Consider the following 13,968-nt stretch of genomic DNA (forward strand, 5'->3'; position numbering starts at 1 on the left):
CAATGCCTTCAAACAGTCATGTAGGATTGATATACATGTATTTGTCTGTTTATAAAAGAGAAAGTAACAATTCAGTTCAATTCAAATTTATTTTCATCTTTTGACAGAACATAAGATATACTTCACTCTTTGTTTTGTGACAAAAGAATAATATGAACCTTACATTGTGAAAGGAACAGAGTGTACAACAATAGTGAAACATTGTAAGACATCATTGTAATAATGAAAGATTGTAATAAATCACAGAGGAGTATACAAGTATGGAAAGTATGAAAAATGCATTGCCCTACTGAAAAGACAATGCTTGTAATATGAGGGCTACTCGTTTTAGGCACAAGCAAGATTACATTTTTCTCTGGAATATCTTTTGCTACTAGGGCCAGTTTTGTGAAAGCTGTGCTCCTGGATATCGCCGTGCCACGATTGGAGGCGACTCTTTCACAGACTGTATTCCTTGTGACTGCAATGGTCATAGCGCCCTCCCGTGTGACACGGAGACAGGGGTGTGCAGTCAGTGTGGGGACAACACAGCTGGGGACTTCTGTCAGATGTGTCAAGATGGTTACTATGGCAATGCAACAATTGGGACACCAGGTTAGACATAACTGTTCATCCACAGTGTATAACAATGCGTGATCTGCTATGCAGACAATGTGTACAAGTGAATACAAACATATTGCTATAATTCCCAGGCTCAAATTGCATCAATCTTAACTGCAGGAAGCGTGTACTGTGCATATATACTTTGGTGTTACCAATGGAAACAGACTTTTTGTGTAGCTGTTACTCCTAACTTGATGGACGATTATTGTCCCAAGTGTCTTAATAGTAATACACGGTACCTACAGCAGTGCTGAATAGTGTCTTTATCATTATACCCCCATTCGTTCCATGCGCATCTCCCCAATACCTATATCAATGCTTATATTATCAATTAGATGATGCAACGTGTGTAAAAATGCAATAGTTTACCATGAAGACCAGATTGTGAATTGCTAAGGATTTAGTAAATTATGTAATTCCTACTAATTGTTATCCAGATTAGATACAGCTATGCTGAAAGCTGATAAAAGCTGGAGAAAGAATACAATCAGCTACAGGGTACAGTATTTGAAGTGTTTATCCCAACCAAGCAAAAACACAGTCATGGTTCTTTGATGCAAGAGAAATGTTCTTTGCATCCACGTCATATTTTCACCCACACACAGATGATTGCCAGCCATGCCAGTGTCCTGGTGTACCAGGCACCAACTCTTTCGCTGCTACCTGTGACGATAATGGAGTGTGCATTGACTGCAGGGAGGGGCATGGTGGAGAGAACTGCGAATTCTGTGTGGAAGGCTACTATGGAGTACCAACAGATATTGATGTAAGGTTTCAGTCATTCAGGGTGGTGAAATAGGATTCCTTTCTATGTTCCAGCTGCCTATAGTATAACGAAGAAAGAAAAGAAAAAACAAACGAACAAATGATGATGCAGAAAACTTTCATCAATTTGGGAGATCATACAATAGGAGATTCAGGCTTCTACTAATATCTAGTTGCCTAAAGAAGTCCTCAGGAGTGAACAAAAGCTAGCCAGCTGATTACTGAAGGTTGGTAGAAGCCTGAATCTCCTATTGTGAAACAAAGGATCTTTTGATATCAGACAAAAAAAAAATTAAGTAGTGAACGGTTCACATGCTTGTTCTAACAAACCAGTGATGTCTGTCACAATTGCTTTATGCAAGTAAGATGAGATCAAAGCTTAATTCCTTCCCGTTTGTTTGTACAGTAAAGAAATGATTGTGACATTCTGTATGTATTGAAATAGTGAAAACTTTTAATTTTTGGAACTCTTTCTAGGTTCTTCTAAAATTTGAACATTTCTCTTCTGATATAGAACAATGGAGGAGAGTGTCAGCCATGTTTCTGTAACCTGAGTCCTGACACATGTGACAGCACAACTGGCCAGTGTCTGAACTGTACTGGGAACACTTCAGGGAGGACGTGTGAGGTCTGCGACTTTGGCTACTGGGGTAGCATCGATAACTGCCGAGGTATGTTGCATCAGCTATTGTGGTCATTTGTCTACTAAAGCGTCCTTGTTTTCTGTGATGTATCAGTGGGGAGCTCTGCTCTTGTGTATAGAGCTGAATATCTCTGTGGTTAGACACATTAGCATATCGTCGCTTTGGTGACAAGACCTTGTACAACGTATCTCAAATTTTGGGGAAAATGACTTTTTGGGTTAATGGTTAGATGATCAGATAAGCGATGTCCTGTCCAAATCATAACTGTCTTACCCCAAAAATGAGGCCACCATGACATGTCAAATGAAAGACTATCCCAATTGATATAGTGCCTTAGCTGCCATTTTTTTTTTTTTTTTTGGCCCTCCTGAACATTTGACATTTTGTAGATACAAGGTCTTATTGCCCCAGCAACAATATTTCAGGTGACTTGCTGTAAAGAGAAAGGTAACCTCCTTCCCCCCCCCCCCCCAACACACACACACACACACACACATTCACCACCAACACAAAATGTGAAGTTGGTCGATATATTTTAACCCATCAAGTTCTGGTGTAATTTTGCTGCAAAAATGATCGTCTTGCCATCTGTAAATTGGCAACTCTGAATCTTACTGCATGTCTTCATCACGGAGAAATTAGATTGAAGTGGTTAGATTCATTCACTTTGAAGAAAAAAATATCAGAAATATTGCCAATTTGAGAGAGATATGTTGATATTAATCCTCTAAAAATGTGTTGCTAATTTTTAAAGTGGAGAGTCAGATATCATCTTAAAGTAGAAAATTTCTCCTTTCGGAATTTGACATTAACTAAAGAATCTTGTGTGGTGGCTCTTGGTTGGCATTCTGATGCAAGGTGATAGTAGACAGGTATGATTGATGATTTAATAAGATTTGATTGAATTGAATTGAATCTTCCAGAGTGCACCTGTAATCTGACTGGTGGCTATGGCAACTGCACCCAAGATGCTGGCATATGTTACTGCTACCCCAATGTCGTGGGGGCGCAGTGCACGGAGTGTGCCCCTGACTCCTGGGGCTTCGCTAGTGGATCAGGGTGCACCGACTGCAACTGTCACCTGGTTGGAACACAAGACGGACAAACCCAGTGTGATCTGGTAGAGTATAAACTCATGAGTTAATTTCTGTTTGACCTGTGGACCCTTGATAGGAGGTCCTGATATTAATTGTGAAATGAGATATTTCACCCAAGATGTCCCAGCTGATAAATGGGTATCTGGCAATGCTGGGCAAAGTTTTCTCCATTCATCCATTTCATATGAGAACATGCCTTCTGAATTATCACAATGGGCACCACAAATTGTACAACTGCCTTGATGATAAATAAAAGTCATTAGAAACAAAACAAAGCGTCTGAATCTTAGGATAGTGAATGCAATAGAAAGAAATTGCAATTTAAATGTTTGTAACACAGCCTTAGATATCATGTCCATATTGATGCGACATCCTTCAGCCCGGCATTGCATCATTTAAGCTTTTGTTTTGTAGTAAACTTTTTGTCTGAAAATTCATGCAGTACTTATATATTTCTCATTGTATTCTAGTTAAAGATCATACCCGTGTCCTTCCCCCCCCCCTTTTTTTTAACCTTACAAAATAAGATAATGATCATGTTGGGAAACTTCTTGGTGCTCCTAGAAAATATAGATTATAGGGTAACAAACATGTCCATTAAAAAACCCTTCACTGCAGAAGTGACATACATCATTAAATGTAGGGCTTCATCTCCTCAGATTTTAAAGGTTAATGAAGCAAAAACCCATAAAAACAGACATTTTGACCAAAAGTTTTAAAAGGCAGCACGAAACAAGTCAGAAAAGTTCAATAAAAGGAGGATGCTAAAATAAAGAGAGATAAAGAAAAGACTGAAAGAATATAATCCTACAAAATACAGTATCTGATACAGATTTACAAGACTTTGGTCCATGATTATTGTAGTTGTTGCTGCTATTTGTTAAATGGAACTTCTTCTTTTTTTTTCTTGCGAAGGTGGCCATGATATTTTTTAGACTTGGTCACCAGTCAATACTATCATAGAATATGCCAGCCTATCACACTGACTGTATTGAGTACCAGCTCCTGATATTTTAAACATCTTCACTCACTAACAATGATTAAGAAGGAATCAATTCTCTAGTCTTACAATTACATTGCTATACACTACTCCTACTTCAGATACTTATTTCAAAAGATGTGTATCCAATATCTCCCTTGCACTAGCTATATATTTTCTCTCTTCCTCCACATTATCCCATGTGAATTTGCTTATTCTATCAAAGATGGCAAAAGACCATATTTCTCATTGTCCCCGCCGAACAAGTTCGAGCAGGGGACTATGAAACGGGCTCCGTACGTGTGTGTGTCCGTGTGTGTGTCCGTCCGTGTGTCCGTGTGTCCTTGCGTCCTTGCGTCCGTGCGTCCGTGCGTCCGTGCGTCCGTGTGTCCGTGCGTCCGTGTGTGATCAAAATCTTCAATGTGCTACTTCTCTGTCATTTATGAGCCAATTTTGATTCTGTTTGCTGTATATGATAGCACTATGTGGGAGCTTTGAAACTTCTACACAGAACTTCAGTTGTGACCTTTGATCTTGACCTTTGACCTATATTGTATATTTTGCTACAAAATGCTACTCCTTCACCATTTCTAACCCGATTTCGATTCCGTTTGCTTTATGTGATGGCACTAGGTGAGGGCTTCAAAATTTGTACACAGAATTTTGACCCTTGACTTCTTTGACCTTTGACCTTGATTTTTGACCTATATTGTACATTGGCTACAAAATGCTACTCCTTCACCATTTCTAACCCGATTTCGATTCTGTTTGCTTTATGTGATGGCACTAGGTAAGGGCTTCAAAAGTTCTACACAGAATTTTGACCTTTGACTTCTTTGACCTTTGACCTTGATTTTTGACCTGTATCGTACATTTTGCTACAAAATGCTACTCCTTCGCCATTTCTAACCCGATTTCGATTCCGTTTGCTTTATGTGATGGCACTAGGTGAGGGCTTCAAAACTTTTACACAGAATTTTGACCTTTGACTTCTTTGACCTTTGACCTTGATTTTTGACCTATATTGTACAATGGCTACAAAATGCTACTCCTTTGCCATTTCTAACCCGATTTCGATTCCGTTTGCTTTATGTGATGGCACTAGGTGAGGGCTTCAAAAGTTCTACACAGAATTTTGACCTTTGACTTCTTTGACCTTTGACCTTGATTTTTGACCTGTATCGTACATTTTGCTACAAAATGCTACTCCTTCGCCATTTCTAACCCGATTTCGATTCCGTTTGCTTTGTGATGGCACTAGGTGCGGGCTTCAAAACTTTTACACAGAATTTTGACCTTTGACTTCTTTGACCTTTGACCTTGATTTTTGACCTATATTGTACAATGGCTACAAAATGCTACTCCTTTGCCATTTCTAACCCGATTTCGATTCCGTTTGCTTTATGTGATGGCAGCAGGTGAGGGCTTCAAAACTTTCTACACAGAATTTTGACCTTTGACTTCTTTGACCTTTGACCTTGATTTGTGAGCTGTATTGTACATTTTGCTACAAAATGCTACTTCCGGCGGGGACATATATTACGCACCGCGTAATTTCTACTTTTCCTTGTTTTAAATGTTATCTATTCAAGCATCATTGAAAAATACTGCAAACTAAATAAACATAAAACACACACTTACAGTCACACCCTGTAAAAAAATAATCTTTACTCATTAGCATTCAAACAATACAAATACTATGATATAAGCTGACACCGCTGTACAAAGTAACAGAATAGTCACCCATTTTTTACATACACACACACACACACACACACACACACACACACACAAAGGCACACAGACTCACAGATAGTCGTTGAAATGAATATGATATTTGAAAAGGAATGAGTGTCGTTACTGCTTATAAGCTGCTACAGACACAGTGGGAACACATGCCAGCCCAGTTTGGTGTTAATAGTTCACAGGTCAGACAAATTTGCTACTCAGGAGGATTTGTGACTGTGTGTTCCATGGTGTAAGTTACTACTTTGGGAAGCTGAGGGTGCATTCAAGTGGTCTCCTAAGGTGAACTGTACCGTACCGTACCCGCGCCAGAGGAGCATTTGAACACTCCTAAAGTGTACCGTACCGTACTGTACCGAGCCAAAAGAGGACCATTTCCCGATGTGCTCCAAAAGCGTACCAAAAGTTTGCTGTAAAGCATGCCCGTATCATGCGTGTAAGTCACAATGCAAAGACGTCATTCTCTATGTTTGGGACAGCTGTAAGTAGTTCAAACGCGCCCCAGTTGATGACCCTCTTGCTACAAAATGTGTGACCTCTTCTAAAAATAGCTCATGAGGTATGCTTTCTCAACAGAGCACTCGAACGCTCCAGAACTGGCGTGGTACGGTACGCTTTAGTTCAGTTCGCTTTGGTTCACTTTAGAGTGCTCAAACGCACCCTAAGAGTTAATTCTTTGAATCAATTCCAAACAGATTACTGGGCAGTGTTCATGCAAAGACAGAGTGATTGGACAGCAGTGTGACCAGTGCATCATGGGATACTATGCCGTTGACCAGGAATGTATCGGTAAGTGATATCAAGTCTTTGGAGTGGGAGTATCTCTCTAGTTGTAGTTACTTTGCAGTTACCATGGGCAGTATTTTATAAAGTACCCTAGAATTACGTATGTGCACTAAGTGTCAATGAACACTCAGTAAAGTAATCTGCAGATTAATTTGATAGATAGTACCTCCAGACTTGTGTATCTACCGTGGCTGTCCTCAGTTCCTCAATGCTGCAAGGCCTGTTGTTGGTCTTCAGTACACTGATGTGTCTAGCCTGACTTTTCCCAATATGCAACACTGTTCATGAAACCTGAGAAGGTTTTAGGCTAGAGTTGATGCATGCCCTTGAATTAGTAGTACCATATACTAGTGGATTGTACCTTGACATACCTGTGTTTGGTTCATTTTTGGTCTTTTAAAGTAACCTTCTTACCTACGTGTATGAATTACAAGTTTTTCTCGTACAGCATGCTGTATAGTAAGTACTAGAGTGCTGTCTGAGTGCAGTCAACTGCACTGTAGGTAACCTTGGGCAGGATATTTTTAGTGATAGATGTTCCCCAATTCATTAAGATCAAAATTCTTTCTTTTTACCCAGTAGTCAGTTGAATTCATTGAACCATTTCTGTCCACTCTTACATTTTGCAAAGGCATACCAGGTAGTCTTTTTTTTACACTGCTTTCCACCAGTGTTTGATTTGTTGCAAAAGTTTTTTGATCCATAAAAACTGCAAAGTTTGATAAAGCTAGAGTCTGGAAACACCAGCTGAAATCAGCCTTGTAAACCAAAATGCTGTTTGAATGCCCCCTTGACAATCTGCACATGTGACTTTTGTTATTCACTGCCACACATAGGTGAGATTTGATGCTCATTTTCTCTACATGGCAAAAATTTAGTGTAAATGTTTTTCTCAAAAGTGATTTACATGATGCCAAATTTCAGTTTTTCTTTCTCCCAGCATGCAATTGTAACATGAATGGCACTACACTGAGTACATGCAGCAACGGTTCTTGCAGCTGTGACCAAATCACAGGACAGTGTGGTTGCAAATTGGCAACAATAGCTGGAAGAACATGTGACCAATGTGGGCGACTCGAACAAGGTAACTGGATTCAAAATCCATTCGGAATTTGCAGGACTCTGTTTACTTCTGAAAAGGAGTATGTGGACTTGCTGCAGTTTGATGTTATTTAGTTGTTGCCCAGTAGTGCGTTAAAGATAGTCATGCTTACATCCAAATGAATTGAAGGTTTCAAAACTCACACAGAATCAGAACATCATAGCTCATCATTTCAAGACATACATTTCTTACATCACTGCAGTACAAGAACTGTGAGCCATATATATTCAAAGCAGGCATTATAAGCAAAATGCATGCTTGAACAAGAGATCAGTAGGTTTGTGGGCCATATAAAGTAAACATCAGGCTGGAAACCAGGAACATATAATAGCCTACAAGCAGATTTCTTGAATTTGAGGTCTGAGACTTTCATTCTTCAATGTCTTGCCGTAGTGATGTGTTTGGATTTGTATGCATTCTCAAAACAAGAAGAATAGATGGTTACTAGTAATGCACATCCCATGTTTCTGATAGCATGCAGTGTTGCAAATGCCTTTTCATTTTGTATCATTGGAAACAACATGCTGTAGAAGGTTGATATTCAGTAAAATTTATGTCTTGTTATTCTGTTTTTGCAGATACTGTGCAAGTTGTGGAAGAAATATTTGTTGGTAAGTTTTTGGACCAAACTTATGGCTACATTTTGATTTTCAGATTTGTTCATGTTGTTAGTGCGTGTTTGTCCAACATTTACATCATACACACACACACACACACACACACACACACACACACACACACAAACACACACACACCCATTTTATTTCTCAAAAGTAGCATGCTCTGAATGAAGCTTCTCTATGTCTCTTTTCAAAATATGTAATGATATTCATAGCAAACGAGATTTGTTTGTGTGAGAGTATTTTTCAGTTTGAGTGAAAGAGTAGAAGAATGAAGGTATATGCTCTGGAAATAAAACCACTTGTGCAAGATAAATGTCCTTTCAAATGAATAATCCTGTAGGGTTGACAAAGTTTCAGAGTATTTAAGAGAAGTTTGCTGTTGGATGAATACGTGTAAAGTTTGATCGCAAAATGGGCTAGATGCCTTTTTTAAACATTTCAAAGGAAATCCATCATCAGATATAGCAAAATATGACCTTTCCTGTAACACCTCACTTGTAAAATGATAACGAGTATTCTTGAAGTTATAATTAAGAACATCCCATACTTTCTTAGTATTCTGTGTACTTTTTAGCAGAGCTGTAATCACAAATATCTCAACTTAGCAAGAATGGAGTTAACTCCTTTTGCCATCAAATGTTCTAAGTGTAAAGCAGTGAGGTATCTTCTTTATCTAAGCCATTCTGAGACGCTCTTGTCTGTTCTCTATACCCGTGATCTCCATCCAGGGAGGTTTCCAAACTGTGAGCCGTGTCCAGAATGCTTCCAAAACTGGAGGAATGAGCTGGAGTTACTGGGAGAGCAGCTGGTTGGGGAGCGGATGAAACTTCTTCGTAAGTATTCCAGACAGAACATGGAATATTTGACGATAGCATTGGGGTTGCATTGGTTATTGAAATTAACTAAATGTAACTTCATTACCATCGTCTACCTTGCTTAATAAAAATTACTGTTCTTTAAATCAAAACTGTTCTTTAGAATGAAGAAGTTGTGAACATATGCTGGGTTTGCGGTTCACAATGTGTGAGTCCTGAAAGGACTGTTGGAATGAGAGGAGATATGAGATGATAGGAGAGAAAGAAGCGAGAAGGGAGAGTGAGCGGGAGTATTTTTTATAGAGAGTGTGGTAGTCCTAAAAAGGACTGAACCAGAGAAGAGTATGGAGCAAGGAGAAGGACTCGATGTTTAGGACTGTTGACTATCTGTCCTCAGGAGTGTCTCCTGAGGAAGGACAGTCAACTGTTGATTGTGGACTGTCTGGAACATCGAGTCCTTCTCCTTGCTCCATACTCTTCTCTTGTTCACAGTTCTTTTAAGAAGTACCACACTCTCCAGAAAGAATACTCCCGCAAACTTTCCTTTCTCGCTTTTTCCTCTCCTATCATCTCATATCTCCTCTCATTCCAACAGTCCTTTTCAGGACTCGCACATGGTGAATCGCAAACCCAGCATATGTTATGTACACCACCATGCAAACTTCTTCTTTCAAAGATCAAGAAGTTGTTGTGAATTCAGACCTATGAGATATTTTTTACTTTGATGAGCAGGTTTTTTACTAGCCATTTGACATTTCACCCCTTGTTGCAGAAATGTAGAGAACATTTAGTGCATATTATGCTGTGTGCAAGACATGATGCTTGATGCCCGATGTAACGTTTATCACAAACTCTCCTTCCAGCATTACATGCTTCTTCGTAATCATGCACACACAGTGAGTGTACTAAAGGAGGGCATGGTATCACATTATGGCACTGTCCTTGTAGTTGTCTGAACCGTTCTGAAAAATTTGTATCACTGAGTAAAAAAAAAATGACATTCCACTGCAAAATCGAGAATACTGGAGTGATGGTGGAAGTCATACCAAATTCATGGAAATCACATTCAGTGGTGATAAATTCATAATAATGGAGAACACTGGATATTTTTTTTTTGTTTTCATGTTTTTTATGAGGAAAACCATTCTTTTTTCAGCTGTTAGGTCTCATTTTTTTCCTTCCTGTCTCTGTTAATGTCATCAGCGTAGCAGAGAGTAAGAGAAGCCATACAACGTCTAGACAAAGGGCCGAATGCATAAACACTAGCAATTGCTTCGAATGTGCTAGCCTTTTGCTGGAATCCGTATGCATAAAAATAAGCATTTGATTGCAAGCAAAAGCTTTTGCTTGCTGCCCGCAAGCAATTGCTTAGAGACCAAGCATTTGCTTAAAAACATATGCATAAAACGAACCTTTTGCTTGTTCCTGTGAGAAATTGCTTACGATTTTCCAAGCTCTGTAAAACGAATGTGAGCTTTTGCTTAACTGGGATGTTCACTTTTAAGTATCATTATCATATTCATAAAAGAAAGACCAAACTTGAGCAGGAGTGGTATAAATCGTAGGAAGTCCTCTTTTAATGAGAAGTGTGAGAAACTTTTTTGTTTCAGCAACGGGAATGTCCAGTAGTTAGCATGCAAAATGTTATGAGAAACAGGTAGGATTTCTGACATCTGTGGAGAGCAAGGAGACATCTCTCCACGTGTGACCTGGCAAATCCAGGCTACTATAAGCAGTGATGGGAATCAGCCAGTATGTGTGTGTATAGATGTGTGTGTGCATCTGTATGTGCATTTATGAGTGTCATTTCATAGCTCTTTTGCTATGTCAGGAAATGTTTCCGTACACACACGCCCTTTCAAATACATGCTGTCACACCCGCTTGCGCTTTTGTTCTTGTGTTCGCACAGGCGTGACGTCCCTTTTGTTGAAAATGCAAGCAGTTGCTTGTGCGGGACAAGCAAAAGGTTATGCATATGGATTTAAGCAACTACTTGAGCTAGACCTTTTGCTAAACGAGCTTGTGCTTTTGCTTGAAGCAATTGCTTACGAGCAATTTTTAGTTTTATGCATTTGGCCCAAGGGTTCTAACCAGACAGGGAGGGTGTGCCAATGTGTTTTGAAAATCTTGTGAGTTTTATTCTCCTTAATAGACTGCCATCTTTCTCTCACTCTCTGTCTATACTCTCACCCCATGTCAGAACTTCTTGGTAACTATGGCAACCTGACCGATGAGGAGGTTGGGGGATTGCTCACTTCTCTCCGGGGGAACCTCACCTATGCAGATCAAGTCCTTGCAGAAGGGAACCTTGAGGCTGAGAGGCTTCAAAACATTCAAAGTGCATTTGTAATGGTGAGTTAAAGACTGAAACTGGATGTATGACGAGCTTTGATCCTTATCTACTGATCTGTGTAATATCCTGTAGTTCACATACAGCTATTATTCAACCGGAGAATCTGTAGCAGAAATACATGTAAATTAGACAATGACGTCATATACTGTAAAACAAGGAATGTTCACGTGTATTTTAACTTTGTGAATTTCGTGAGAGCCAAGATTTGCAAAATTAGAATGCATGCAAAAGTAATTGTCTACACTATATGCATAGAATGATAGAGGCAACTCACGAAAATTTCATGCCATGAAAATATCTTGTTTTACGGTATACATCTTTCTATTGAACTTACTCTGACCTAACATCCCAGAGTCCCTTTCCTTGCCTCCTTTCACTATTTGGATTATGGCATTCACTTAAAAAGTCTACAGCTAATGGAATATAGGTGTACATGCATGTGAGATCGAACAATGCAATGCATGTACACTCAGCAAAAAAACAAACATGTAAACACTTTTTCAAGTGTATATTTCTCATGCAATATTTGGCTAAAAGTTAATGTATTATGGCGTATGAAAGGTAATTTAAATTAAAAAATCAACCTAGTAGGTCATCAAAAAGGAAATTTTATGCATGAGAGAACACCTGTGTTTTTCTCTTCAAGGGCACAAATGTAAAAATTGCAAAACTGAATATGTTGTCATTCAAGTGTTCGTGCTGTTCCATATAACAATAAGAACAAACATCAGGTAATGCTGGTAATATTTCTCAATGAAACGAAACAAGGAAAAGAAAACAGCAAGTATGATTAATGGGTGTAGATTTTGATGTGCTTTGCATTTGTTATTAAGCTTTGGTGTTTTACATTTAAGAGATGAGATTTGCCTTTATTAATAAAGAAGCATCATAATCATTTACTCAAGGATGATAAAAGTTTTGCTGAATTTGTTTTGACTTAGACCAATGTCAAGATTTAGACCAATGTCATCGTGAAATTTGAAGCATGTAGTTAATTAAACCAGGCAGTTCAATCAAAAATCAGTAATGACACTTGCAAGCCTGTTCAACTCTGTACTCACTCTTTATTCATGACATTTTTTTTTTTTTTTTTGTGCAGATATCACTTCTCCTTGAGAACCAGACAGCTCAGCTAGATCACTTGTCTGCTTTAGAAAGAAACATCACAGCCCTGCTAGCTGCAACTGCCGAGTTTGATGGATCTGTGGAGGTGGAGCCAGGCGTGATGCGAACTTCAGATCGTCTCAACCAGGAGCTGTCGGCAGTACTTAACACTATAGAGGGCGTCGCAGCAGATGGTTTTACGGAGTGGACTGCCGTTCAGAGGATATATGGGGAAACGCAAGCACTTCAGGCCCAGGCCCAGCGGCTCCTTGTAGAGGTTAATGACCTGGTTCGGGATGTGGAGGATGCTGCCTCCCAGCGAGGAACAGTGGAAGGCATCCTAGCCACGCCCAGTAGGGTAGGAGAGGTGGAGGAGAATCAACAGCGCCTGCAGCTGATTGCATCCTTACAGGAGGAGTACCCACTGGAGTTCACCCAGCTTAATGCCTCAGCCTCTCAGGAGCTGGTGGGGACAGCCAATGATACGGCTACGGAGGCTCTCCAGAGGGCCCAAGATGGGCGCCAGGTTACCCAGGGCAACGTTTACAGGAGTGAAGTGGCCAGGTTTAACGCATCGCAAGCTGCAGTGGCTACGATGATGGCGACGACAGCTTCACTAACCTACCAGGTATCACTCACTCAATGTGTTTTGGTTGTCATCAAAGTGTTGGTTGCACACATAGAATTAAACTAGAGGGAAGTTGAGTGCATTGTTTTGGGTCTGCCTCAAAGATTCTACATTCAAGTGTGCACAATTACAGAGTAAACCTTTTACACTGCAATCAGTATTTTCCACTTTCAAATTTTGACACTATGTCAAAGATCTTGTCTGATAACTTTCCTTTTTTTTAAATGATGAGTAAATAGCATATTGTGCTGCAATGTGCAAGGACCCTTCTTGAGTTACATGTAGGTGATAATACAGAAAGAAAGCAAATTCTTGAAAGTTTTCTGGTTTGTCTTTGGTGGAATACATAATTATCTGTAAACTTTTAAACTTCTACCAGTCAGATATAGTGGCTATGAGCCGAATACTGTCCCTCTGATATAGATTGAGGGCGCCTTTCATACTATGATTTCATCTGCCAGGCTGTTGCAAAACCCCGTAACGTGAGGGAGGGTAGGTCGTGACCGAGTGTGGTAAAGTTCAACAAAGAGCCCTATAAGTGGAGCTGAGAGAATTCCAGATCGTGTGCAAATGCCAAGGTGTCACTGTACAGGTATAAAATTGCCATTTTGAGGGTGATAGAAGGTATTTCTACCAAAGATTGTTAATAGACCTCTCCATGGTATGATTTTGTCCAAGAACTTTCCAAAACCTTAAAATTTGCATTGACATTTCAAACTGAC

The 13,968-nt window shown here is 39.6% G+C and overlaps 1 protein-coding gene across 1 annotated transcript in view; it reads left to right on the forward strand.

The window, feature by feature from the left end:
- The window catches only part of LOC139724223 (laminin subunit alpha-1-like), a 53,632-nt gene that overhangs the window by 33,316 nt on the left and 6,348 nt on the right, over positions 1-13,968 (forward strand). Inside the window, exons 22-31 of the mRNA XM_071635366.1 lie at positions 378-594; positions 1,209-1,369; positions 1,883-2,039; positions 2,936-3,132; positions 6,530-6,623; positions 7,561-7,704; positions 8,301-8,333; positions 9,074-9,178; positions 11,362-11,513; positions 12,614-13,246. Coding sequence (XP_071491467.1) covers positions 378-594; positions 1,209-1,369; positions 1,883-2,039; positions 2,936-3,132; positions 6,530-6,623; positions 7,561-7,704; positions 8,301-8,333; positions 9,074-9,178; positions 11,362-11,513; positions 12,614-13,246 — 1,893 coding nt within the window. The remainder of the gene's footprint in view (positions 1-377; positions 595-1,208; positions 1,370-1,882; positions 2,040-2,935; positions 3,133-6,529; positions 6,624-7,560; positions 7,705-8,300; positions 8,334-9,073; positions 9,179-11,361; positions 11,514-12,613; positions 13,247-13,968) is intronic.

The sequence above is a fragment of the Diadema antillarum genome, unplaced genomic scaffold, assembly GCF_040938485.1.
Source record: "Diadema antillarum isolate AM-2024a unplaced genomic scaffold, OU_Dant_1.0 scf00000208, whole genome shotgun sequence".
Classification (NCBI taxonomy): Eukaryota; Metazoa; Echinodermata; class Echinoidea; order Diadematoida; family Diadematidae; genus Diadema; species Diadema antillarum.